General features: G+C 48.9%; 14 protein-coding genes across 14 annotated transcripts; 10 read left to right on the forward strand and 4 right to left on the reverse strand.

Moving 5' to 3' along the window:
* Positions 1 to 1,012: 1,012 nt before the first annotated feature.
* N7529_004369 (SDR family oxidoreductase) lies at positions 1,013 to 1,926 on the forward strand (the record flags this gene model as incomplete). Its single annotated transcript, XM_057239896.1, has 4 exons — positions 1,013 to 1,052; positions 1,109 to 1,422; positions 1,472 to 1,842; positions 1,890 to 1,926. 4 exons carry the CDS (start codon positions 1,013 to 1,015, stop codon positions 1,924 to 1,926), a joined length of 762 nt encoding a protein of 253 aa, XP_057099191.1.
* Positions 1,927 to 2,759: 833 nt separating this feature from the next.
* nctB (negative cofactor 2 transcription regulator complex subunit NCB2) lies at positions 2,760 to 3,424 on the forward strand (the record flags this gene model as incomplete). Its single annotated transcript, XM_057239897.1, has 4 exons — positions 2,760 to 2,781; positions 2,841 to 2,867; positions 2,985 to 3,244; positions 3,305 to 3,424. 4 exons carry the CDS (start codon positions 2,760 to 2,762, stop codon positions 3,422 to 3,424), a joined length of 429 nt encoding a protein of 142 aa, XP_057099192.1.
* Positions 3,425 to 4,086: 662 nt separating this feature from the next.
* On the forward strand, positions 4,087 to 6,303 carry N7529_004371 (uncharacterized protein; the record flags this gene model as incomplete). The annotated part of the gene is made up of 3 exons (XM_057239898.1): positions 4,087 to 4,248; positions 4,298 to 5,666; positions 5,732 to 6,303. The coding sequence occupies 3 exons, from the start codon at positions 4,087 to 4,089 to the stop codon at positions 6,301 to 6,303; spliced, it is 2,103 nt and encodes a 700-aa protein (XP_057099193.1).
* A 309-nt stretch (positions 6,304 to 6,612) lies between these two features.
* Positions 6,613 to 7,842, forward strand: N7529_004372 (putative C2H2 finger domain protein (Kin17); the record flags this gene model as incomplete). Its single annotated transcript, XM_057239899.1, has 4 exons — positions 6,613 to 6,710; positions 6,777 to 6,796; positions 6,897 to 7,010; positions 7,070 to 7,842. The coding sequence occupies 4 exons, from the start codon at positions 6,613 to 6,615 to the stop codon at positions 7,840 to 7,842; spliced, it is 1,005 nt and encodes a 334-aa protein (XP_057099194.1).
* A 283-nt stretch (positions 7,843 to 8,125) lies between these two features.
* Positions 8,126 to 9,155, reverse strand: N7529_004373 (MCP1 family protein; the record flags this gene model as incomplete). Its single annotated transcript, XM_057239900.1, has 2 exons — positions 8,126 to 8,910; positions 8,957 to 9,155. The coding sequence occupies 2 exons, from the start codon at positions 9,153 to 9,155 to the stop codon at positions 8,126 to 8,128; spliced, it is 984 nt and encodes a 327-aa protein (XP_057099195.1).
* A 219-nt stretch (positions 9,156 to 9,374) lies between these two features.
* N7529_004374 (putative C2H2 finger domain protein) lies at positions 9,375 to 10,049 on the forward strand (the record flags this gene model as incomplete). Its single annotated transcript, XM_057239901.1, has 3 exons — positions 9,375 to 9,383; positions 9,432 to 9,458; positions 9,504 to 10,049. 3 exons carry the CDS (start codon positions 9,375 to 9,377, stop codon positions 10,047 to 10,049), a joined length of 582 nt encoding a protein of 193 aa, XP_057099196.1.
* A 376-nt stretch (positions 10,050 to 10,425) lies between these two features.
* N7529_004375 (pyruvate dehydrogenase (acetyl-transferring) subunit E1 beta) lies at positions 10,426 to 11,734 on the reverse strand (the record flags this gene model as incomplete). The annotated part of the gene is made up of 4 exons (XM_057239902.1): positions 10,426 to 10,897; positions 10,949 to 11,235; positions 11,306 to 11,429; positions 11,487 to 11,734. 4 exons carry the CDS (start codon positions 11,732 to 11,734, stop codon positions 10,426 to 10,428), a joined length of 1,131 nt encoding a protein of 376 aa, XP_057099197.1.
* Positions 11,735 to 12,378: 644 nt separating this feature from the next.
* Positions 12,379 to 13,959, forward strand: N7529_004376 (uncharacterized protein; the record flags this gene model as incomplete). Its single annotated transcript, XM_057239903.1, has 1 exon — positions 12,379 to 13,959. The coding sequence occupies one exon, from the start codon at positions 12,379 to 12,381 to the stop codon at positions 13,957 to 13,959; it is 1,581 nt and encodes a 526-aa protein (XP_057099198.1).
* Positions 13,960 to 14,051: 92 nt separating this feature from the next.
* On the reverse strand, positions 14,052 to 15,312 carry N7529_004377 (enoyl-[acyl-carrier-protein] reductase; the record flags this gene model as incomplete). The annotated part of the gene is made up of 2 exons (XM_057239904.1): positions 14,052 to 15,096; positions 15,146 to 15,312. The coding sequence occupies 2 exons, from the start codon at positions 15,310 to 15,312 to the stop codon at positions 14,052 to 14,054; spliced, it is 1,212 nt and encodes a 403-aa protein (XP_057099199.1).
* A 510-nt stretch (positions 15,313 to 15,822) lies between these two features.
* On the forward strand, positions 15,823 to 17,493 carry N7529_004378 (glutamyl-tRNA(Gln) amidotransferase subunit HER2; the record flags this gene model as incomplete). The annotated part of the gene is made up of 3 exons (XM_057239905.1): positions 15,823 to 16,337; positions 16,402 to 16,577; positions 16,628 to 17,493. 3 exons carry the CDS (start codon positions 15,823 to 15,825, stop codon positions 17,491 to 17,493), a joined length of 1,557 nt encoding a protein of 518 aa, XP_057099200.1.
* Positions 17,494 to 17,633: 140 nt separating this feature from the next.
* Positions 17,634 to 19,442, reverse strand: N7529_004379 (SPRY domain-containing protein; the record flags this gene model as incomplete). Its single annotated transcript, XM_057239906.1, has 1 exon — positions 17,634 to 19,442. The coding sequence occupies one exon, from the start codon at positions 19,440 to 19,442 to the stop codon at positions 17,634 to 17,636; it is 1,809 nt and encodes a 602-aa protein (XP_057099201.1).
* A 439-nt stretch (positions 19,443 to 19,881) lies between these two features.
* Positions 19,882 to 21,453, forward strand: N7529_004380 (snoRNA-binding rRNA-processing protein ENP1; the record flags this gene model as incomplete). Its single annotated transcript, XM_057239907.1, has 3 exons — positions 19,882 to 20,247; positions 20,298 to 20,542; positions 20,592 to 21,453. 3 exons carry the CDS (start codon positions 19,882 to 19,884, stop codon positions 21,451 to 21,453), a joined length of 1,473 nt encoding a protein of 490 aa, XP_057099202.1.
* A 1,395-nt stretch (positions 21,454 to 22,848) lies between these two features.
* Positions 22,849 to 24,176, forward strand: hacA (transcription factor HAC1; the record flags this gene model as incomplete). Its single annotated transcript, XM_057239908.1, has 2 exons — positions 22,849 to 23,072; positions 23,129 to 24,176. The coding sequence occupies 2 exons, from the start codon at positions 22,849 to 22,851 to the stop codon at positions 24,174 to 24,176; spliced, it is 1,272 nt and encodes a 423-aa protein (XP_057099203.1).
* A 314-nt stretch (positions 24,177 to 24,490) lies between these two features.
* Positions 24,491 to 25,240, forward strand: N7529_004382 (putative SNF7 family protein Fti1/Did2; the record flags this gene model as incomplete). Its single annotated transcript, XM_057239909.1, has 2 exons — positions 24,491 to 24,535; positions 24,656 to 25,240. 2 exons carry the CDS (start codon positions 24,491 to 24,493, stop codon positions 25,238 to 25,240), a joined length of 630 nt encoding a protein of 209 aa, XP_057099204.1.
* Positions 25,241 to 25,788: the final 548 nt, after the last annotated feature.

A 25,788-nucleotide genomic window follows, 5' to 3' on the forward strand; every position in this document is an offset into this window, starting at 1 on the left:
TGCTTATATAACTTATATAAAATCGGAAGTTGATGCTTATTGATCACTTTAGAAACCCTTCGAACAGAGGTGTTTCTCGACAAACTATACATATTTGCAACATAAACTGGACTTTGAAATACTTGGTTTTCGGATAAGGAAATTATCACAACCAAGTGTAAAGCTCTAAGAACTGGTCTGTCTTGGTAAGTATTCAATGGTCAACAATCTATTCAAACTGTTCATTGCTTGAATCATATTCAAATGGAAAAATAGAAAGTGTATACAAGCACCGAGCATAGACTAGGCTTTATGTAAGTTGAGCTGTCCAATCACTTACTTCACGAAAGAAATAGGACTATAAAAAAGAACTAAACCATGATCATTTTTGAGGGTGTTGTTAAAGTGTTTACTCAGCATCTTTGGCCAATGAAACTGGAATTTTCCGGTCTGTCTAAATTTTGATATGCTCGAAAATATTTGCATTACACTTGTTCTCTTGATCAGGTTACCAATGCATAGTTTATGCTGAGAGCCGTTTGTGAGGACACAACCTTCACTGCGTAGCAGGTGCATCATTGTCAAACGAATAGACATTTTAAGAACTTATATTTATTTGATTCAAGTATCACATATGTGTTATCTCAGGAAGAAAGAATATGGATAGCGGAAAACCGGTCAACCCCCCACGAGATTAATAAGCCCCGCACAGGAATCGCGAAGCTTGGTCTCCTTCCCTGTCACTTTGGATATTCCTGTTGAAAACTAAATTTTCGCAATTGAATGATCAATCTAACTGTAAGTCAATTCCATCACAGAATCTCCTATTACTCTTTTTTTGTCTGGGATATCAGCTCTGCCAAGAACCGTCCAGTCAGTCTTTGCCTGATATCCGGCGATCTTGATGGATGACACCATTGACCTATTGTTTTGCATGATTTATACCTTGATCTAACCTTGATCTACCTTGCCCTGACAGTGCTGGCCTATTACTGTTATAATAAGCTGCTGACACCCAATACAGTCCAATATCATGGCAGCTAAGACAATCATCGTCACCGGAGCCTCAAGAGGTAACAATGACACGTACCAAGCTTCATTGATAGCTATATACTAACACCGTACCTAGGCATTGGTCTTGCTGTGACCAATTATCTGCTCACAGCACCTCAATCCCATAATGTGGTAGTGGTGGCCCGCAGTGTCGAGCCTCTTCAAAAGCTCAAGGAGCAATACAGCAAGCAGGTTGAAGTGGTGAATGGTGACCTGGCAGACTTTTCTCTAGCCCAGAAGGCCGTCGACACAGCTATCAATAAATTTGGCCAGCTCGACGGATTGGTCCTCAACCACGGCCTCCTGGGTCAAGTCGGTAAAATTTCCGAAGCTGATCCACAACAGTGGAAGGAAACCTTTGATGTCAATTTTATCAGTTTGGTTGCTTTTGTATGGAAGTCCAGTTATCGATTATGCATGCACTGCTAACATTATACAGGCCAAAGCGGCTCTACCGGCTCTGCGTAAATCCAAGGGCAAAATTATCTTCACGTCTTCTGGTGCTGCCGTCAACGCTTACCGAGGCTGGGCTCTTTACGCTGCCACCAAGGCCGCCATGAACAACTTTGCTATGAGCTTGGGTGCTGAAGAACCCGATGTCACTTCCGTGTCTATCAGGCCTGGTATGGTTGACACTGAAATGCAACGTGCACTTCGGGAAGATCATGCTACGGCTTTGGATGCCGAGATGCATTCCAAGTTCACTGGAGTCCACAAGGACGGCAAGCTCCTCAAGCCCGAGCAGCCCGGTCATGTCATGGCCAAGCTGGTCCTCGATGCGCCGAAGGAGATCAGCGGCCACTTCTACTCGTATGTTTTATTCCACAAATGCTACGCGAGATACTAATGTTTTGCAGATGGAACGACAAGGAACTGGAGAGTTTTCAGGCATAGAAATTTCATTATGAGCTATGTAGAATTTTTCATATCTGTGGTCTTATATAGCAAGTCAGCAATGATCGCCATAAAACAATGAGTGAATAATTCAAGACATTGATTATTTACAAGTCAGTCGAAAGATGAAAAGCAATACATTTTAGAAGCATTAGGTGCAGTGCACCTTCATGTTTAGCATGGAATGTAAAGGTATACATCATGTAATTGGAACTGAAGATATATCAAAATTCTGCGCGTACCTTTTATAAGAATACAGATGATATCAAGAATCCCAAATCCTCCGAAATTGTCCCGTGGATAGAGCTACTTTCAATGCAGTATCTGTAAGACTCTTCAATAAAGTTAGCAATGGCTTCAAGCAAATGAAGTGAGATGCAAAAATAGGCAGTATTGAATGTGTTCAGATAGTCCGTTTGGCTAGGACAGGTAACGTCACCATAGAATGTATGATAGGGGCGACAACAAGGTTCATCATGGTAAAAATTTAAGACAAAGTGAATTCAAGCAAGAACTTACCATTAGTTCAGAGCCTAGGAAAGAGTCAATCTCATTTGAAAGACTCTTTCCAAGGAAGGTTGAGAGAAAGAAGACTGATGAAGAAGAGAAGGATATGTAGAAAAAAATTCAGGCTATAAGTGGTCCAAGGCGGTGAGTCAACTTTTTCTGCCGGCAAGAAAATGTACTTAACTCCGTCGCGCGCCTACGATGGGCCTTGGAAACTTTTGAGCCCCACGCAAAAGACCAACGAAATTAAAGCTGAAACTGTCTCTCTTGAGCTTTTCCTTTGGGTTTCATTCTATTTCTTTATCTACACTCACAATAACTTAACCATGTCTGACCGTGAGTTCAACTGTAAGTGATCTCTGGAAAATTGGCCGCCTGCGCGCACCCTGCTGACCTATTTTGCATAGCAAACGATGACCTATCGCTGCCTAAAGGTATGTTTGGGATAAATTTGCTATGATTATTATGCGTGGTTGTGGGTGCAAATAGCTCTTTGCGCACTTACAGCTCTGCATCCGTATTAGGTCATTTGCTAACTTATCTTGCGACAGCGACGGTTCAAAAGATTATCACCGAGATTCTGCCCCCTAGCTCTGGTCAAACCTTCTCCAAAGATGCGCGCGATCTTTTGATGGAATGTTGTGTCGAATTCATTACTCTGATCTCCTCAGAAGCGAACGATATCAGCGAGAAGGAGGCTAAGAAGACTATTGCCTGTGAACATGTGGAGAAGGCACTCCGAGATCTCGGATTTAGTGATTACATTTCCGATGTACTTGCCGTTGCGGAGGAACACAAGCAGCAGTTGAAGGTATGTTTAGGTTTGTGTTGGATATGTTGCTGTGCAATTACTGATCTATGGTTATCTTAGTCACGAGAGAAGAAACAGAGCAAGATGGAACAGAGTGGTCTGACAGAAGAGGAGCTCCTTCGGCAACAACAGGAGCTGTTCCGGTCTGCGACTGACAAATACAATTCCGTCCCGGAATAGACACACTTGAGACTCATGCTGGTCATAGAGTGAAAAGGGTGGGCGTTACGTGTGTACCGGGTATATGGGTTTGGAGTTTCTCTTGTGTTGGTTCCTCGTATTTTCTGTTATTGCGTTGAGAATGGGCTGGCTGGGGTGGGATATATCTTTATGACGCGAAAGCGCATGCATTAGTGAATCGTTGAATTGCACTTTGAACATTTAATCTATCGACGTCATTTCTAAGTAGCTGCCCAGTTAGATGAAGGCTAGATGAGAGACCACTTTTATCTCATACCTTATAACTTATATTTGGTATAGGTACCTAGGTAGCTTTGGAGGTGCTTAGAGTGAGGAAATTTATATTTTATTAGTTTTACTATGAAAACGAACTATACATATACATATACAGCTTACTCCGTACATATATATGTATCCATGGGTCAATGAATTAATTTCAATTCCTCCCATTGTCCTCTATAGCGAAGTCAAGAATATTGTGAAAATACCGAGGATAAAATATTTATCCGACTTACAAGAAATATAGTTATTAGAAGTAGGAAATAAAACATGGAAATATGATGTTGGTGGCCTCAGGCTCCCACACCTCTTAGTTCTCCCCAAACATGCACGTGATCCCATTTTCCACGTGATCTCACACTAACCATCAACGCTAAACCAAAATGGGACGCAAGCGCAACTCTCGCAAACCGAGCCAACGCGCCCGGAAAGCTCCCGAGCGTTCAAGTCATCGCAAGAGTTCGCCGGAGCCGCAGCCGCAATCCCAGCTGCCATTCCCCCTTATCAGAACAGCCATGCCTCCATTCAAGGATGAGCATATCTTGGTACGTTCAATTGCTACTGCAATCCCAGCACCACTAATAAAATTACCAGTTGATTGCGCCCGGTTCGCAAATGACCCTGGCGCAACTTGGTCTGCCCGAAACATTCACGCCCGCGAAATTTAGATTCCCCACGCGCATGTTCCCCGCCGAAAAGAAGGGAGAATACGAACCTTACCGCGTCAAGGAGAAACGCCAGCAAATCAAGATTAACAATGGCACAGCTTCCCCAAAGGCCGATGTGGAGATGAAGGATGCTGAATCGACCGCTCCAGCCACTGAAACTGCTGCCAAGCCCGAAGGTGAAGGTGGAAATACTGATCACAACGAGGAGCCGACCAAGGCCGTCGAAGAGATTGTTTACGAGGAGGATGTGGCTTCCGATGAAGGTGCAATTTACCCAATTGAGAATGGGCGCGTTGTCGACTGGCCCTGCTTTTTTGCCTTGCTCACCCACATCTACAACACTCTGAGCCCACCTTTCCACACTCCCATCATGCTTATCGGTCAGCCTGTCTGGTCCGCGCGCGATCGCGAAGCAATTGCCCAATTCGTTTTTGAGAAGTTCAAGGCCCCCGCATTCAGCCTCATGGATTCTGCTCTCGCGGCTTGCTACGGCTATGGTACAGCTACCGCCACCGTTGTTGATGTTGGAAAGGGCAAGGTTGATGTTACTGCTGTCACCGATTTTGCGGTCAACGAACACGGTCGTGGAATTGCATTGGAGGGTTGTGGTGGAGACGCTATGACCGATCGTCTTGTTGAGCTTCTGGGTCCCAAGGGATTCAGCAGGGAGATGTGTGAGCAGCTCAAGAGAAGCAATATTACTGAGATTCTTCCTCCGGGTACGCCTCTTCCTGGAGCCGCCGCTACCGCACGACAGGGTGCCAACCCTGCGGCTACTGCTTCAACTGGTGGACCAGACGCAAACGATTCTGCTCCTCGTGGTCCTGGCGATGGCACTCAAACCGGATTGGAAGCCAATGATGGTGATGAGGAGGACGGTGTTCTCGATGTCGCTGCCATTGTCAGCGGCAATACCACTGAATATCTCGCCAATATTGAGAAGGAAAAGACATCTAATAAGAAGGGCGCAGCCGACCCCAAGGGAGTGCGTCTGCCCAACTCAAAGAAGGAGAAGGCATCATTCCAATTCGAGGAGTTTGTGCAGTTGGAAGGAGAGAAGGCAACAGCCAATGGTTCTAACCAGTATGCCCGTCACACTCGGGAGATCGAAGTCAGTGTTGAGCGTTTCCTTTTGACATCGCCTCGCTCAACAGTCGGAGACCGCCTGACTGGTGGAATCCTCGAGGATATTGCGACTCAAATTCATCACACTATCCTTGCTGTTCCGGATGCCACCAAGCGAAGCGAGCTTTGGGACTCTTTGATTATCGTCGGATGTGGAAGCAAGGTCAAGGGTGAGTTTTTAATATCTGCATACATCTTATGACATACATAACTAATTGAAATTACAACAAAATAGGCTTCACTCAGGCTTTGCTCGGCGTTATTACCCAAAAGTTCATTCTCTCTCCTTCCGGCACTATCTTCACCTCCGAAATTCCCTCCACCTTCAGCACTCCTCTTCCCACGGGCGGTACCAATACACCAGCCCCCATGGGCCAGCCGGGCCCAATGTATCACCCTGCCGCCCACGGCGTGAACCCTCTCCTCGTGGCCGCCACCCACAACAACCCCGGCATACCCGGTGCCATTCCCGGTACGCCCTCCATGGATCCCAACATGGCATCCCACTACCGCTCGACCGGTCATTCGCAGACCCCAACCTCTGCCAAGACCCTGAAGCTCCCTGAGTACTTCCCAGACTTCAAGGACCAGGGCAATAGCAACGCTCCCGGTGTCAGCACAGGCCATACTGGGGTAAATCCGAATGCTTCCCAAGGTGGCCATGGCATGGAGGAAGCTGTGTTCCTCGGTGCCCAGATGGCTGCCAAGGTCGTATTCGTTCTTGACCAGGGTCTCAGCAAGGGTTACATGAGCCGGGTTGACTACAATGAGAACGGACCGTCTGCTATTCACGAATACATTCTGTGATTGGCATGTCAATAATTTACGTTTCTTTTTGACTCACCTGTATGCAGCTTGGGTCATCTTATTTTATGTATGCTAGGATCCCTGAGAAGCCCAGGAAGCAGGCGTAGGATTTGGGGAGTTCGGTTTTCATAGTTCAATTCAAACATTCTTAGCCAATCAATTCTCGGTCATGTGACTTTATAATCGCATCCTTATCGGGGATTCGCCGCATCTTTCATCTCCAAGTCATCCTCTGCAACATTTCACCATTAATTTTTGCCTGCTCTTTCACTTATCTTTTGTTCTGTATACTACTCATAGTCACACAAAATGCCGCGCGCTGAGGCAGGTAGTACCAAGGCTATTGGAAATAGGATCAAGTCCAAGGGACTAGGAAGGTTGCGATGGTACTGCCAGGCCTGCGAGAGGTAAGTCTTGGAGCACTCCTTTGGTTTTGCGAAACTGATGGCTGACCCCTTGGTTCTTGATTACAGGCAGATGAGAGACGAAAATGGTAAGTCTACCAACCAGTCAGGTTATATCTGCAGGTTCATGGCATGGCTTAGCCTGTTATTGTCTTCAATATTGTTGCGCCAGTCGCTAACTCACAAAAGGATTCAAGTGCCACACTCAAACAGAAGCGCACGTTCGACAGATGATGCTCATCGGCGAAGATCCGCGCAAACATATAGCAACCTACAGCCGAGAATTCGAGAAGACATTCATAGGTGAGCTTTTCTTGCATCGAAATTGCGCACACACATATAACTAACGTTACAAATTATAGAGCTCCTTCGGACCACCCACGGAACCAAGTCAATTAATGCGAACCACTTCTATCAGCAAATCGTCTCCGATAAAGAACATATCCACATGAACAGTACGCAATGGAAGAGTTTGTCCCAGTTCGTCGCATACCTCGGAAAAGAAGGAAAATGCCGGGTAGAAGACACCGAAAAGGGCCTGTTCATTGCATGGATCGATAATAGCCCGGATACATTACGTCGTCGCGAAGCGGTCTTAAAGAAAGAACGCCAAGAAAAGGGCGACGAAGAACGAGAACAGCGTCAGATTCAGGATCAGATCAAGCGGGCTAGTGCGATGGCCAAGCCAGAAGAAGAAGACCCAGAGGCAAAACTTTTGCAACGAAAGGAAGGTGAGAAGATGAAGCTAGACTTTGGACTTGGTGCGAAGAAACCCACAGATCCCAAGCCGGATGCGAACCAAGCGAAGCCAGCTTCACCTTCAGATATGGCGTCTACGACTGCAGAGACACCTGTATCCGAGACAACAGATGCGCCGGTTGAAAACACCGATTCTACTGTAGCTGCTGCCCCAGCGCCAGTCAAGCTTTCAATGTCAATGGGTACCCAGAAACCGAAGAATGTGTTTGCTGCCGCTAAGAAGAACCCTTTGGCTGGGAAGAAGGGGTCTGTTTTTGCGGCTCCCAAGAAAATGACCGAACAAGAACGAATCATGAAGGCTGAGATGGAGGCCATGGAGCGGAAGCGATCTCGTCCGGATTTAGGGTTTATGAACAAGCGACCAAAGATGGCTTAAAACGTGTTCGTCCCAGTCAGCCCTGACTGGAGATCCCCATATCTCACATATCAATTAATACAACCATGTTAAAGCACATGGTTTCCACGTAGCTCAAAGTCCTATCATCCGTGGATTAAAGTGTGCGACAAAGTTGGATGATAACTCGGCATTATATCTGTAAAATACTATCCATGGATAGTATTTTTTCATATTGGCCGAGTGGTTATGCGTTTATACATTAATAATTAGTCTAGATTAACATGCAGTACTTTATGTGCAACCCAACATCCCAAAACATCCCTCACAACCACCCTCCAATGATAGGAACCTGGCTATACATCTCATTCCAACCCTTGGCCTCCCAACCAACTCCCTCACCAGCACGACCGACAATGCCAAGAGCACCAGCAAGCCAAAATGCTGCACCAGCAGCAGCAACTCCATTGACAACCCACCACATCTTGCGCTGTCTCTTCGATCGAGTATTGCTATCCGAGAAACCAAGCAACCCATCAAGCGAGGCCTTCTGACCACGCTCCTTGCGCGCAGTAGTTACTCGCCAACCCATCCATGTCGCCCACCCACCAACAAAGTGCCATACGCTAGCAGTCACAAAGAAGAAATAGAAAGCATTCCAAAACATGGGAATGCGAGCAAAGCCATGCGCAACATATGCCAGCCCCACACCGGAACTACCACCATCAACAATCAATGGTGTAGCGCGGTTGACTAGTACATGGAGACCGATCAACGGCACAATGAAATACCCAGATCGAGCCTGGAGGGACACCCGAGGCCAGAAGTATAGTGTGTTCCGCTGAGCACGGGTCTCGGCGCCATATAGACGTGCGCGGCGTGTGGCGCGGATGTTACGCAGTGTAATCCCGGAGATTATGTGTGCAAGAACGGGTATGGTTAAAACAAGGTGTTCAAGGCCTGGGGCTTGGTAGATGGGCCGCGTGAGCAGCAGGTAGGACTCGCTTGAGGGCACGGAGCGAGTTACGAGGGGAATCAGTGAAGTGTTGGTGAAGTGGAGGATCGTGAATACTGTCGGTGGGTAGGTAGAGTATTTTTGTATACGGGTCACTAGGAATGTTAGAAGTTGTTGAGCTGTTTGGATTGTACGACATACACCATGTGTCCCAGCGATGGCCGCTGAGCCCTATTTTAGGAAACCCGGCACCGTTTTGAGAGGTTGGTTCAATCCTAGGAAAATATTCGCCGGTCTCAAAGCCTGGAGTATCTTCAACTGGCGATGGGTCCAGCTCTTGCATAGAGATGATCGACTTGGTGTCGATATCCTCCGGTTTTTGGAGCTCGGGGGATGGCATTGTTGTGGTTTTTTGTAGTTCTTGATACTAGGAAATGGAAAAGAGAAAGAAACGAAATTCGCTAGGGAGTCATCAGTCATGCATCTATACAAGACGAACGTTGAAACAAATCAAGGAAAAAGTTGGGAATGACGATCTTGCTGAGTCCCGAAAACGCGGCGTCTGTGATAGGCCGCCCTCTCCTCCGCAACCTCACTACATTTCTTTGGCCTCAACGACATGGCTCCGGTATGCATTATTTCAACGAATTATGAAGCGCAGGCTAATACATTATAGCGAGGACTGACCAACCCCGCGCCAAAGGTATGCAATAAGCTATTCGACAACTAGCAAAGCTAACACCCCCAGACTGAGTCGGCGCGCTCTGCGCTGAGCGCATTCACTTGCACACTTTGCAACAAGTCCTACTCGCGCCACCCGGAGTACGAAGCCCACATTGGATCGTATGACCACCAACACAGAAAGCGCTTGCAGGACCTCAAGCAGCTATCGCGCGATCCAAACGCTGCGGAGAAAGCGCGCCGCGCTGAACGCAAAGCCGATGCTGAGGCCGGTTTGAAGGTTATCGAGACGCCTGACAATGCTTTATCGACTGGGGCCAATACTGGTGGAGGTTTCAAGAAAGGAGGATTTAAGAGCTCTTTTGCTGCTGTAAAGGGAGCAGTTGCTCCCTCGGCCCCGGTTAAGAGGAATGTCCTAGGAGACGAGGAAGATACACCAAAGCCGAGGGAAGAGGCCCCGGCTGCTCCCCAGTCTCAAAAAAGTGAGAATGGTGACAAAGAAAGTGATACCGATGGAGAATATGGTGAGGACCATGAGGCTTATTATGATCCTCGTCAGCCAACTGGCTGTTATGGTGGGTGTCCAGGTCAAAAAGTCCAAGCTGCTGCGTAGTGAACTTCATGGACCAGTCATGGTATACGACAAGGCGTTCAGGGCATGGACATAACGGACTTTGCATTTTCTAATTCTCTTTCTTATTATATTTTACATTACAGTCTTTATACCAGGAACGAGGCATTTCGCAACGTTTTGGTATTATTTATGATGTACTCCAAGTTCAAATATGAGCAAAAAAAAAATAAACTACCATCTAATTTGCTGGAGCACATTTACGCTGGTCTGGATCTGGATGTAATGTAATGGTACATGCTTTCCAAAAATCTGTCTAAAAGCGTTGGACGACAAAAGCAGGGTAAAACAGGGACATGAAATGGAACAGATGAAAGGGTACTAGGCACACGGCTATATTATTAGGGACTCCTCAAGCTTACACGCGCAGCAGCTTGGCGGCCTGGCTGACGATGGTGTCCTCCTGGGGGAAGGCCATGTTTTCGAGGCCAGCGGCGTAAGGAGTGGGAACCTCAGCACCGGTAACACGGACACCGGGAGCGGTCAGGTAGTCGAAGCCGTACTCCATAGCGAGGGCGAGAATCTCGGAGGAGACACCGAACATGGGGTAGCCGGACTCAACGACCATGATGCGGCCGGTCTTCTTGATGGAGGCAATGATAGTCTCGACATCGAGAGGCTTGACGGAGCGCAGATTGATGACCTCGGCGTCGACACCGAACTTCTGCTTAAGCTCGGCGGCGGCGGTCATGGACTGGCCGACACAGCGGGAGAGGGAGACAATGGTCAGGTCCTTTCCGGGACGCTCAATCTTGGCCTTGCCGAGGGGGAGGACGAAGTCGTTCTTCTGGGCGGCCTCGCTCATAGGGAAGGACTGACCGTACATAAGCCTATTCTCGTTAGTTTCCCGATTCGTCCAAAGTTATCGGAATAATACTCACTCGTTCTCGAGGAAGACGACGGGGTTGGGGTCACGGATAGCGGCCTTGAGCAGACCCTTGGCATCCTCGGAGCTCCAGGGCGAGACGACCTTGAGGCCGGGAATGCTGCCGTACCAGGCGGAGTAATCCTGGGAGTGCTGGGCAGCGACACCAGCGGCGAAACCGTTGGGACCACGGAAAGTGATGTTGCAAGGCTGGATACCACCGGACATGTAGTGGGTCTTAGCGGCGGAGTTGATGATCTGATCGATGGACTGCATGGCGAAGTTGAAGGTCATGAACTCGCACTAGGTGAATTGTCGAATATTAGCATATATCCTCTTAAGATAGTCATTTCCGGTGTTTGTGGCAACTCACAATAGGGTGCAGACCAGCAAGAGCAGCACCGACAGCCAGACCAGTGAAACCGGCCTCTGTGATGGGGGTATCGATGACCCGCTTGGGGCCGAAACGGTCCAAAAGACCCCTCGTCACCTTGTAACTAGGAGAAGTCAATAACCGTTTGATTGCGACTCGAATCCTCTTCTTTTCGACTCACGCTCCGTTGTACTGTGCGACCTCCTCACCGAGAATGAAGGTCTTCTGGTTGAGTTCCAACTCCTCCGCCAGGGCCTCGTTCAAGGCGTCACGGACAGTAACATCCTTGGTACCGGTCTCGGTAGCATATCCGCGACGAAGAATTGAGGGAGCGCAAGCAGACTGGCGCAGGTTGGAGCGCAAAGCGGTGGAAGCAAGGCGCGAAGAGAACAGACGAGCTGTTGGGCGGAAAAGTCGGGGAGCTGCCATTGCGAAAATGTGATCGATTTAATCGATTAAGAAGAAATAAAAAAACAGATGAACAAAGATTGCAGACCGGAACGGACCGCACAAGCAATTGAATTGGAGTGAAGGTAAATGATTCGGAAAACTTATCGCCGTAATAATCTTTGAGATGCAAATCCGAAGATGTTGGGCTACACGTGATCTCAAGGTTCGCAACTCACCGGTACCTGTATTACTGTATTTTAATTGTACTTGAGTATTATACACAGCTCTATCTACTATCTACTATCTACCTACTACGGAGTAAACCGAACTGAATGACTTACATCTAACAACGGAAGAATATTAGCAAGGTCCTCTCCCAAATAAATATTGGGAGTCCTTGTGAAAATATAACTTCCATTTCCACCATGACACTGATGCTCTCCTTACTCTGGCTACTTCCGTCGGTACTCGCCGCTCAACCCTCCGCACCCGACCCCATCTCCGCTCCGCTACGATCCCTTGATTTCGGGCAACTGAATTTCCTCCATACTACCGATACTCATGGCTGGCTGGCCGGTCATTTGCAGGAGTATGCTTGACCCTGCTAAGCTTCGAGCTTTACTAACTATAATAGACCTTCTTACTCCGCAGATTGGGGCGACTATGTATCGTTTGCGACTCGCATGCGGGAAAAGGCTGAAGCACAAGGACAAGATTTGCTGGTCATAGATACCGGTGACCGAGTGGAAGGAAATGGCCTATATGACTCGTCTAAGCCGAAAGGTGTTTATCTTTCGGATATACTACGACACCAAGAAATCGACTTGTTGACGTCGGGAAACCATGAACTATACACGCAAAATGCCTCGGAGGCTGAGCTTCTCATCACCGTTCCTAATTTCCGGGGAAATTATCTCGCTTCGAACATTGATATTATTCACCCAGTTACCCAAGAGCTTGTGCCTCTAGCTCCTCGGTACAAGAAGTTTACTACCAAGATACAGGGCATTCGTATAGTGGCATTTGGCTTCCTGTTTGATTTCACTGGGAATTGGAACAACACTGTCGTCCAGAAAGTGTCTTCCACTATCAAAGAGGACTGGTTCCAGGAAGCCATCCGGGACAAAGAGGTTGATCTGTTCCTTGTAATCGGTCATGTGCCTGTCCATTCACCGGAATACCGGGCGATCTTCAAAGAGATTCGAGGGATTCGTTGGGATACTCCCATTCAATTCTTCGGTGGTCATCAACACGTGCGCGATTATGCGCGGTATGATTCCAAGGCCTACGGGCTGGCGAGTGGTCGATTCATGGAGACAGTCGGTTTCATGTCCATTGATGGTCTAAACACTCCGAAGAGCAATCACCTCTCCAGCGCGGTAGCCTCACCTGTCTTCAGGCGGAGATATATTGACCAGAACTTGTATTCTTATTATCATCATACTGGTCTGAATGAAGAGACATTCCCTACTGAAAAAGGTCAAAATGTCTCTCGGCTGATCGCCAAAGCACGGACCGACCTTCAGCTAGACCAGATTCATGGTTGTGCTCCACAAGACCTGTGGATGTCTCGAGTCAAGTATCCGAGCCCCAACAGTCTCTACACATGGCTTGAGACCCAGGTGTTGACCGATTCGCTGAAAGACGAATCTCGCGCTGATATTCCTACGCTGGCCGTAGTGAATACCGGCGCCATGAGATTTGATATTTTCCAGGGTCCTTTCACCCAAGACTCACTCTTTATCTTGTCGCCATTTACTAGTGGCTTCCGCTATGTGAAAGACATCCCTTATGACAAAGCTCAACTTATCGTTGAGGTTCTGAACAAACAGCCTCAGATTTTGCAAATGTCGCAAGAGGGTGAATATTCCTCGACAACACTGGCTCCTCCTGAGCAGCTTTTCTTCCCGGAAGATGTGGTGGTAAATAACTGGGGTCACTCGGATCAAACACCCTTGTCCGGCAAGCTCGTGCCTGGATACACCACCCAAGACGACGCGGGCACAGACGGCGATGATACTGTCCATGCTCCCATCTCTAGATACCGTGTATCAAACGTTATCCGAACTTTGTTGCACAATACAACCGAGACACCGGAGAAGGTTGATTTCGTTTACATTGACTTCATTGAGAAGTATGTGGTCATGGCTGCTAAGTTTGCTGGTCTTGATGTCGATTTTGCAAAGGAGAGCGACGTGTACATGCCGCAAATGTCTTTGACGACATTGGTTTTGGATTGGGTAAAGAAGCACTGGAAGTGTTGATTATGTAGACCTAGCTCAGTCTCTCACAGTGTTTTAACTATACGAACGACTATATGTCAGATTTTAATTTCTTGATATGGTAACACTTGTCTTCACTCATCACCACCAGTAAAAGTAAAGACACCCTTCCCACTGCGGTAACCACCCAGAGTGCCCTGCACACTCTCTGCGAGCGCTGGGCCCTCAGTCTCCCAGTTCCATTCAACTCTATCCACGGGGATATCCTGGAATTTCCCAGAGCGAGTCAATTGAAGCACATCCTTAATGGTGTTCTCCTTCAAAGCAGGGTTCTTGTCTCCCCATTTGCTCACCCAAAATCCGTCAAACGAAAGATTCTTGAAGATCAACAAGCCCGAAGGCAGCGCCACAGGCTGCTTCGACATAGCGCCATAAGTCACCATGTGCGAATCAGGAGCGAGAGTCTTCGCCAAAGCAGTAGCGTTCTTTCCACCAACACAGTTCAAAGCAAGGCGAATAGGTTCCCGACCCTGACGCGTGTGCTCATGAACCATATCCCGGAAGTTACCAGTGAGCATCTCCTCCTCAGTGATAACGACGGTCGCACCAAGCTCCTTGAGCTCCTTCTTCAAAGCCTCGGTCTCCTCGGCCGTCTTTCGCTGCCGAACGACATTCAGCGTCTTGATCCCCCACTCACGGCCGAATTGGATAGCCGCACGTCCAACGCCACTATTCGCACCGTTCTGGATCATCCATTCTTCGCCCGCGCGCATCCAGTCCCATTCACAGAAATCCCGCATCATGCGGTACGCCGTGACCGGGTTAACGCTGACAGTGCCGACCTGCAGCGGCGTCAGACCATCCTTGTTCTCGATCTTGATGAGCTGGGATTCATCAAGCTGGGCGTGTGTCCGCCAGGTTCCTTGCCCGGTTTGCTTCATGATGACCCAGTCGCCTTTGCTGAGGTTCTTGACGCCCGCGCCGGTGGACAGAACCTCGAAGGCACCTTCGTTACCACCTACGGCGGCCGGCTCCACATTTCCGAGCGCCGTTTGGAAGGGCGGCTTGCTGGGGTAGACGCCTTGAATTTGGTTCACGTCTGCTGGGTTCATGGGCGCTGCTAGCATGCGCAGGTTGACTTGGGTTGCGTGTGGTGCGGAGATTGAGTGCTTGTGAAGGCTGGAACTTATTAGTTTCAATTTGGTATTTGGGGGGGGTAGGTTCATACCGGAGAACGTCTTTCGGTTCGCCATATTTGGAGTAAATGAGTGCCTTTGCTTGCGTATAGCCGTAGACTGAAATGTATCTCCGACCGACCAATGGAGCTTGAGTGAGCTGCCCAGCTCTAGCCGGACGAATGCCTCGAGTGGCTTGCAAAACACTACGTGAAAACATTGCGAGGGGGAATATGTGAAGAAAAAGAAAAGTAGTCCGCGGATGACGTTTAAGTCGGCGAGCTCGGGCCGAAGGAAGTAGTTCCTGTGAAGTCATATATCAATTGACTTGCTCTGTCTGCATTCCACTGATGACATCTGAGCTATATTTATATCTCTAGCACCTATTTGTGTTCTTTTCATGATTACAATTGAAATATTATCAAGACCGTTAAACTATATAAAAGCTCCCTCATTACCTAGTACATGAGTAGTAAAAATTACATGCAACACGATAAACCGGATTCTTTTTTCTTTTAGTCAATTCTTGAATTCTTCTAGTTCTTGCCTACATAGACTAGTACATAACTACAATATTATATTGTACATTGAACCATACTCACCATACAAATGTTGTACATGTACATAGTTACGTAGTAGGACTCGAAAGTAAACGGAGAACCGATAAACCAGCACGGGCCAACCGGGAAACTCGCATTCCTCCTCTACACACACTCTCTTCTTCTCCTAAATGTCCTTATTGCGCGAAGCTGAGAGGTGTGTCGCTAATCAATATACACACAATTTCAATGCCTTCATAACCCCGCTGGCACGCGCGGGGCAATGGCTCGACCGCGTGAAAGAAGCAGATGAGCGCAAGGAACAAGGTACCACCAAGACACAGGCGCACACTGTCTACTTGAAAGCTAATGACATGAAAGGGAAGCCCAAATCCGCCGTCGATGGCCGTCTGATCTCCATCAAAGACAATATTTGCACACGCGACCTCCCGACGACTTGCGCTTCCGGGATTTTGGACAAATTCACCAGTCCCTTCAATGCCACCGTCGTCGATCAGCTAGAGGCTGTTGGGGCTATCATAGCCGGGAAGACGAATTTGGATGAGTTTGGCATGGGCTCGAACTCGATTAATTCACACTTTGGTCCGGTCAAAAATCCAAGGCGCGATGCTAGCGGGGAAGATCTCTCTGCTGGCGGTAGCTCCGGTGGAAGCGCTGCTTCAGTTGCGGCCGATCAATGCTATGCGTGAGTCGCTGTCGCTGTCGCCATCCGGTAGATGGTATTAGATGGTAATTGCTAACTGGCACAGTTCGCTGGGGACAGATACCGGAGGCTCGGTCAGACTGCCAGCCGCATACACGGGGACCGTAGGCTTCAAGCCATCTTACGGATTGATCTCACGATGGGGCGTGGTGGCATATGCGAATTCACTGGATACAGTCGGCATACTGGGGAAAACAACCGCCAACGTCCGGGATATATTTGGTAAGATTATTCGCCAAGTCTCGATCCATGGCTAACACATCGTTATTCAGACATCCTCAACAAACATGACCACCGCGATCCTACCAGTCTATCTATCTTCTCTCGCGACCGAATTCAACACTCCCTTCATAACCCACAGCTCACAGCCCGACTGAAATCCACTTCTCTCCGAATTGGCGTGCCAATCGAATATAACGTTTCCGAGCTGACGTCGTCTGTCAGACGTGCTTGGGCGCTTTCACTGGCACACTTGAAGAAACAGGGCCATACCATCCACTCGATTTCTCTGCCTGATACAAAGCATGCTTTGTCAACTTATTACGTTGTCGGTCCGGCTGAGGCATCTTCGAACCTGGCTAAATATGATGGAGTTCGGTACGGCACTCGAGCTGAGGGCCCAGATGGAGATGGGAAGCCAGATGGTTATTTGTATGCCAATACGCGCGGAGAAGGGTTCGGCCAGGAAGTCAAGAGACGGATTGTTCTGGGGACATTCTCTTTGAGTGCTGATGCTATGGACAACTATTTCATTCAGGCTCAGCGGGTGCGTCGTCTTGTCCAGAAAGATTTCGATGCTGTTTTTACGGCCAAGCACCCACTTGCTGCTCATGGGACTGGGATTAAAAAGGAGAATGATGTCGATGTCATTATTTGTCCTACTGCTCCTTCGTCTGCGCCGCGCTTGTCAGATCTGATGGACAAAACTAAGCCCAAATCACCATTGGAAGGCTATGTCACCGATGTGTACACCGTTCCGGCCAGTTTGGCTGGCTTGCCAGCAATCTCGGTTCCGGTGACTGTGTCTGGTGAGCAAGAAGCCGAGCTGGCTGGTATCCAGGTCATTGGTCAATATGGAGATGATCAGCTTGTTATGAAAGTTGGCGAGATGTTAGAAGGGAAACACTTGGAAGCATGATCCAAGGGTCTACTGTACGATTACATATAGATGTTGTATATCATGTCGAGCAAATCAGCTATCCATGGAGAAATTGGTATCAATAATATTGTGAACCCCAACGCCGGTATCGCTTTTTCATGTAACCCTGATCTGGGGCATTAAGTCATCTCAACATCGCCATCACCATCGCCCTGCACTTCGACATTAGGCGTGCCAGCCGTTCCAATGCTCGTCGTATCTTGAACAGGCTGGTTGCCGACATCGCCTGCAGCCGGTGTCTCGCGATTGCTATTCGCCGCAGAATCAGACGCTCCAGCCGTGCCGGGGGTATTAGCAGCGAGCGCATAGTCAAGCGCCGCACCAACGCCACCCTTCAGAACCTCTGCTCCGCCTACAGCTCCGGTTCCATCTAGCTCCGTGTTATTGTTAATCACATCGCCGTCAATGCCGCCCCATGTGAACATCGCTTCGACCTCGTCCACAATGTCGGCCACCACGTCTTCGACGATTTGATCGTTGAAACGCTCGCCCATGGGACGGACGGGCGCTCCGGTCTCAGTGTGCTCGGGTGGACCAACCCACCACGGTCCTTCGAAACGGCATTCAACGGCGCCGCCGCCATAGCAACTTACTGCGGGGTAGTAACCAATCATACCATCGTCGGCGTTTTCTCGCTCGCCGATACCAAGGTTGTTGGTGCCATTGGCGAGACGACTGGCGGGTGGCAAGAAAGCGTAGAGTTCTTTGAAGGGGGTACCCATTTGAACGCCATTCTTCAAAATGGTGATACTGGACCCTGGCAGTGTGCGAAGGGTGGCATCTTCGCTGTTTAGAGGAGACGGGGGGCCAAAGGTTGGTGTTTCTTTGAGGTTGAATGCGTAGTCGCGGAGATGTTTAGTTGAGAAAACATTGGATTGCTGCCAGCAAAAGTCGGATTTGTAATGGAAGGGAATCCGATCACGAATGATATTGGCTGCACTAGGAGGTTGGGATGAGCCGTCTCCATCAGCCACCGGATCGTAAGATCCTTCAACAATTTTCTTGTGCAGTGACAGAGGTGGAAGAGTAATGAGCATGCCAATGACATCGCCTTCATTGATAGCCTCGCCCTTGGGGAAGAAGAATTCGCATCGCATGCGGTTGACCACTTCGCCGTTGACGTCCCGAATCCCGTACCCGTAGCAGTCCACTCCGACATTCACATCAAGGTCGGCCTCGCGTCGGGCGAATCCAATGCGAACATGGCCGCGAGGCGAGGTTTTCGGTCTACCGTTAGGGGCCGCTGCTGGATCGTTCACAATGCCACTGATCACACGAGCTTCGTAGTAGTAGGTGCCCTCCCGAGCACATACGTTAGCGCGAGCAGTGTGCCATGCATCACTAGTGGTCACCGCAGTGGCACTCTCCGAAAATGAAATGGCAGCTGGCGAATCCTCAAAACTAAACCGGGCATGGTATGGGCGAACATCTGTCTGGCGATATTTGATATGAGGGAAGCCCGGGTCTGAGATGGCATAGCTGTAGCGAAATCCATTTTTATTGGTGAGTTTGTCGACAACCTCATAGAAATCCCAGCTCTGACCGAGAACGTCGGAAGACTTTCTGCTCACTAGATTCAGTTGGCGAGGCTGTGGAGGGAAACGATCTGAGTCGTGTGGCTCGGCGAGGAGCAATGGACGGAGAATGCGCAGCTTGGAGCTGGGAAGAGCTGTGTTTGCCGCTGCTGTGGCGCGTTTCTTCGGTGGAGGTGGTGCACTTTCAGTGTCTAGGCCCTTAGCCTCACGCTTCTTGCGACTGTCTCGCTTGTTGCGCTTTGCTCGACCATCACCTTGAGCGGAGGGAGCCGGAGAAGATCGCGCGTTCAGATCGGTGAATTGCGCATTGAGCAGAGGTCCGCCATTGGGTGGCAGAATCGGGGAGTTGACATTGGACGATGGAGCGGATGAACCTGGAGCTTGCGATGCCATAGTGGAGGTATGGTGGTAACGGCTATCTAGGGCAATCAATGAGCAAGCTGCATAGCTAGCTTGTGACCGTTACTTACATTGAATGCGTTTGAGGTTTGGAGCTGTTTCAGCTCATGCAAGCAGTGGAGACCCCCAATTCCCAAATTTCAAGGACAGAATATCTTGGAGAATCACAACTGCAGCAGTAAGGATTTCTCTCTAATAAATAAAACGCCGTCAACCAGCACCTTGTCCTTGTGAATATAGGCGGTCAATGATATTAAGGCAGAAAAGTGATTGAAGCCGTTTAGGGCGGTGTGGGGTATAGGCGGTGGGTTGATTGGGGGGCACCGCCGGGCAGAAAAAAAAATACGACCACACAATTTGATTGCCGTGCACTTCGATAAGCCAAAACCGTTGGATTTATTTTTGAGGGTTTCCAGATATAATATCCGTCAAAATGCCCAAGGCATCGAGTTCCCGCGCTGCCGCCATGGCCCGTAGACACAACCCTCTCGCAGAAGATATCACTTCCGCGGGGCACCTTCGGACACAGAGCAGCAAAAAGGGCAAAGGCAAGGCCGAAGATGGCGAGGAGGGCGAAAATGGACAGCGCTACGTCGATGCGAAGATGTCGCGGAATATCCTCCAGCTTGGACAGGAATTAGCCGACGAGGATGCCGAGAGAGAAGCCAAAGATGCTACACAGCCCAAATCAAACGGCGCATTCGACTTCGACACTCGGTTCGACGAGGAGGAGGCTTTTTCTGACGATGAGGGAAAATTTGAGGCCGATGATTGGGTTGACGATGAGGTCGAGCAAGTTGTAAGGCTACCTTATTTAAAATATGAAATTCTTTGCTAACATTGAGGCAGGAGGTCGACCCCAATGATCTAGATATGTTCAACAAGTTCATGCCCCACGAGGAAGACCCTATTTTCCACCCCAAAGACCCTAGCTCCGCTGGTCCCACCAACCTTGCCGATTTGATCCTTGAGAAGATCGCCGAACACGAAGCCAAGCAATCTGGCGATGGCACATATGCCCCATACATCCAAGGTGGTGGAATTCCCGAGGACGCAGTACAGATCCCCGCCAAGGCCGTGGAAGTATACGAGAAGTAAGTGAAATCCCTTCGATTCATAGAAATCCCTACTAACCAGTTGTAGGGTTGGTATGATCCTCTCTCGCTACAAGTCTGGCCCGCTCCCCAAGCCCGTCAAGATTCTTCCCTCTGTACCGAACTGGCAGACCCTCCTCGACATCACTCGTCCCGAGTCATGGACCGGCAATGCCGTCTACGCAGTCACCCGTATTTTCATTTCGTCCAAGCCCCACGTTGCGCAGGAATTCATCAACATTGTCCTCTTGGAGCGAGTGCGCGAGGAAATCCACGCAACCAAGAAGTTGAACGTCCATACTTATAACGCTCTCCGCAAGGCTCTCTACAAGCCCGCATGCTTTTTCAAGGGACTTCTCTTCCCGCTCGTTTCTGCCGGCACCTGTACCCTGCGCGAAGCTCACATTGTCTCGTCTGTCATCGCCCGTGTCTCCGTCCCAGTGCTGCACTCCGCTGCTGCCCTGTTGCGCATGTGTGATCTGTCCGCCGAACAGTCCGTCACTGATGTCGAGAGCACTGGTGCGGTGAACATGTTCATTCGCGTCTTCCTGGAGAAGAAGTACGCCCTTCCATTCAAGGTCGTTGATGCTCTGGTCTTTCACTTCCTGCGCTTCCGTGCCGTTGACCCCGATGAGATGACCGATGGTAACGGGCTAGGAGCCAAGAACTACAAGCTGCCCGTTCTCTGGCACCAGTCCTTGTTGGTCTTTGCTCAGCGGTACCGTAACGATATCACCGAAGACCAGCGTGAGGCTCTTCTCGATCTGCTGCTCGTTCGTGGTCACAAGGATATTGGCCCCGAGGTTCGCCGTGAATTGCTCGCTGGTCGAGGACGTGGTGTGGTAGTTCCCGACCCCGAGGCACAGAACGCTATGGATGCTGGCGATGATACGATGGATGTGACCATCTAGATCCACGCGAGTTATTTGCCCCGCATTGTTTTCCGCTTACGATTTTGTCATGAGCACGTTTTGGGACGGCGTTTCCTCTTATTGTTTTGTCGATATATTTCCGGTCTGCATATAATCTGGTGTCAGGTTTTCCAAAATGGGATGAACTAGTTTTTACTAAAGTAGACTTGTTACAGATTCAATGGTTCCAATATACTGTTTTTAGTATAATATTGTATGATATTGTGTCAATAGGAGTAACTCCTATACATTATTAAACTTAAATAGTCCACCGTTTCAGCTCCCCCGGGTCTAGCGTAAGTTCGGCCGTGTTCCAAATGCTTCGGTAGTATCAGTACTCCGTACAATACATTGCATGAGGATTTGCGTCAGATTTCCCGCCAATGCGAATGGCCCCCTTGGTTAATCACGGACATTCCCAAACTCAGGGGCACGGAGAAATAGCGGGGCACACAGCCTTGGACACTGCACCAGATTCACATTGATTGGCGTTTTAATGGAGCATTCTCTCCGGGCAATGTTTGGACTTGGCTCATATTCAGGGAGGTACATATCGAATTGATCCACATGAGTCGAGACTGCAGTGTATCCATCTACTACACAATGTGATAGCGAGGTTGTATTCTTCTAGTGAAGGCATCATAGCGGGAGATAATTATGTTAATTTAAATAACTCAATATTTAGGCAATCTGTAGTCCATATAATTTGATTTAAATATTATACAGTCTACAATATAATATGTAAGTGAGACAAAATATTAGAATAGCAATGCATAATTATGTACACTTCGTGATAGTGATTTGCCCCCCTGTGAACGAGAATAGAAACTCGGACGCCTGGTAGAACGAGGCCTTCCTAGGTACCTAGGTAAGTAGCTCAGACTGACCAATCATAATTATTCCCCCGAGCTGAACCATGGGTATGCAGGGGCGCAGGGGCGGAAATGAGACGTGATTTACCGTACTTTGTGTATTTTACAGTATTTTACATGTCTCACACAACTAATCACCGACTCAGCCCCTTAGATGGTACTTACCACACCATAATATATATTATGAGCCACAAGGTAACTACGTCCGTAGGTTACTTACATAGGTCCATTACGTGTGTGTGCTTACGGCCCCCTTTGTCTTCCCCCGTATCCCTTTCAGACCACGCTGGCCTCTACTTAAACCTCACACATCTCCCGCTTGCAGTTTGAACAACTGTCCTTTCCCATTCTTTCTCTTCGCTGACTCATTCTCTGACTCAAAGTGGAGTCTTGGTCTCCGGTGCCGATCGTGATGATAACGTGGTCTTGATCTTTTGACTTCCCTTTCTATCAACACTACATACTCTCCAACTTGTTATATTCACGTCCGGCACCGGTTGTCCATTTGAGACCCTTGTCAACCATGGCCGATACTATGAACCCGTTGGATACTCTCCCAACATCCCCGGACCGGGAGATATACACAGTTTCTCCCGCAGATACATCATTAGAAACACCAGACCCTGAAGATGATATGATCAAAGAGGAAGATGACGAAGAAATTCTGGAAAATGAAAAGAAGCCTGCCAAGAAGAGAAAGTCTTGGGGACAGGAACTCCCTACCCCCAAAACAAATCTCCCTCCTCGGTATGTTGATGATGCAAATAACCCAAATGCGTTAACTTCCGCTAACGCAACTTCAGCAAACGCGCCAAGACAGATGATGAAAAGGAACAGCGTCGGATAGAACGGGTTCTCCGTAACCGTGCTGCCGCTCAAACATCGCGTGAGCGCAAGAGACTGGAAATGGAGAAGCTCGAGACCGAGAAGATCCGCATGGAGCAACAAAATCAGTTCCTGCTCCAGCGTCTATCGCAAATGGAGACAGAGAATAATCGTCTGAGCCAACAAGTGGCTCAGCTCTCCGCCGAGGTCCGTGGATCTCGCAGCGTGACTCCCAAAGCCAGCTCGCCAGCCATCGAATCCCCCACCCTCACACCCACCCTCTTCAAACAAGAAGGCGATGAACTCCCCATGGAGCGGATTCCCTTCCCGACCCCTTCCGTAACCGATTACTCTCCCACCCTCAAGCCCTCAACTCTGGCTGAGGCCTCAGACGTGACACAACATCCTGCAGCGGTGTTGTGCGACCTGCAGTGTCCGTCTCTGGCCTCGAAGGAACAGGCGCCCTCCCACTCTTCGATCTTTCCGACGAGCCTCAAACTGCAAATGACGTTGCAGCTCCTCTTTCTGACGATGACTTCCGTCGCCTGTTCAACGGTGATTCACCCGCTGAGCCAAATCCTTCTTTCCCTGAAGACGGGTTTGCCTTTGACGTTCTCGACGGCGGAGATCTATCAGCATTTCCCTTTGATTCTATGGTTGATTTCGACCCCGAGTCTGTCGTCCTCGAAGGCGTCCCCGGTCTTTCGGATGAGACTTCTCACCAGACTACTAGCTTGCAGCCCAGCCTTGGCGCGTCCACTTCGCGATGCGACGGGCAGAGCATTGCAGCTAGCGGTTAGTGAGGCTTTCTCTCCGGAACGGTCGGCTGGCGCCCCAGAGGCTCGACCGAGTTGGGAGTTGTTATTGACCATGGCCTGGGCAATCGATAGTCTCAGTCTGTCTCAACGACACCAGCGGGGGAATATTAAATCTGGTCGGCGACGCAGTAACGGAAAGATGCATCGAGGTACACGGAGTTTCCGGAGTTCCAGCGCGAGCAAGGCCCTGCTAGGGAAGCACCGCTGAGGGTTCTTTTGTATAATTAGCTTCTACTATACGCAAAATTGACTGGCTCATCTTGCAATCAACTTCTTTAAGTCGTAAATAGTAAGAACACTGAGTAGTACATAGTAAATTAATCGAAAAATCATACGAGCATCTCACTACTCCGTGACAAAGATAAAGATAGAGAGTAAACGGCAGTTCTGTTGCCTAAAATAGTAAACTCGGCTTTACCCACTGAATGCGGTCAGTGACGTTGCCACGCGCCTCAAATCTCCAAACACTCTTCCTATTCCACTCCCATTCTTATCTTGTACCCTATACACAACTAGATCAACATGGTTCGCAAAGACCCCATTTTCGAAGCTCGCACAAATGTCAAAGTGAGTTACAGCTATCTACGCCTCTACACACCCCCGCATCTTCTCTTGCATGCATCCCCCGCCTACTCAACTTACATATGCACCTACAAAAGAGATCCAAACAAGTACTAAACTCAACAGCTCCACTCCAACCGACTAAAGAAAGAAGCTGTTCGCGCCGAAGCGACCTTCAAGTCTGAAAAAGCCAAAGCCGACAAGGCGATGAAAAACCGCGAATTCCAAATCGCCCGCATCCACGCCGCCTCCGCAGTCCGCGAAAAACGCCGCCAGGTCACCCTCAAATCCGAAGCCGCCCGTGCAGATGTTATCATCAATGAATTGAAAGCCGCCCAATCCACCCGCGACACATCCCGCACACTGGCCATGGCCTCGCGCGGACTAGATGCTGCCTCAAGAAGCGTGAATCTCGAGCATCTCGTGTCACATGCGAATAACTTCCTCGCTCGCTCGGAGGACTTCAAGATTGCTAGTTCGGCTATTGAGGACGTTGCGCAGGGTATCTCTATGCAGGAGTATGGGGCTGAAGGGGAGACGGAGGTTGATCGGCTTATGGAGCAGTTGGCTGATGATGCGGGTGTTGACATGAGACTGAATCTGGAGGCTGATGCTGCGCCTAAGGAGGAGGTTAAGCAGCCTGAACAACAAAATGCTGAGGTTGAGGATGGACTTGGAGCTCGGCTGAGGGCTTTGAGGGCTGCTAATTGATTTGGGTCCCTTTACTCATATCTACGAAGTTACGGTATTCTGCTCTTTTACAAATGATTACAATACGTTTTTGGACAATTTTTTTCCTTCTAAGGGTTTTTTTTAATTTTACTCTTTGTCAATTCTACCTAACTCACTTCACTCACCTCGTTCACCTAGTTCTATCCTTAGAAGTGGCGGGTTTTGAGACTAGTTCTGATTAGGCTTATCGCCGGCACACTCATTGTTTTGGACTCTCTTTTCTTCTTCTCTCTTTCTCTGTCTCCCCTCTTTTTTTTCTTGTCTCTTTCTGGGTTCTTTGTTTGTGTCTTCTTTTATCGTTGACACTGACATTACTATTTGCCTAGGTATAGAATCCATCGACTTTCAACATAAACCAATTCTATTTATCGACCTTCGCTTCGCTCGAGGCAAACCAACTAGCGTGCGGCTAGATCGTAAACAGACAGTGCTCTCCACTTGACAGTGAAAATCGAGAGACATCACCAATCACATCCTCGCATCAGCCTACTCTAATGCGGGCAATTTCCACCGAAGTATGGCTTTTT

Source organism: Penicillium soppii (genome assembly GCF_028829465.1).
Source record: "Penicillium soppii strain IBT 18220 chromosome Unknown utg000004l, whole genome shotgun sequence".
NCBI lineage: Eukaryota > Fungi > Ascomycota > Eurotiomycetes > Eurotiales > Aspergillaceae > Penicillium > Penicillium soppii.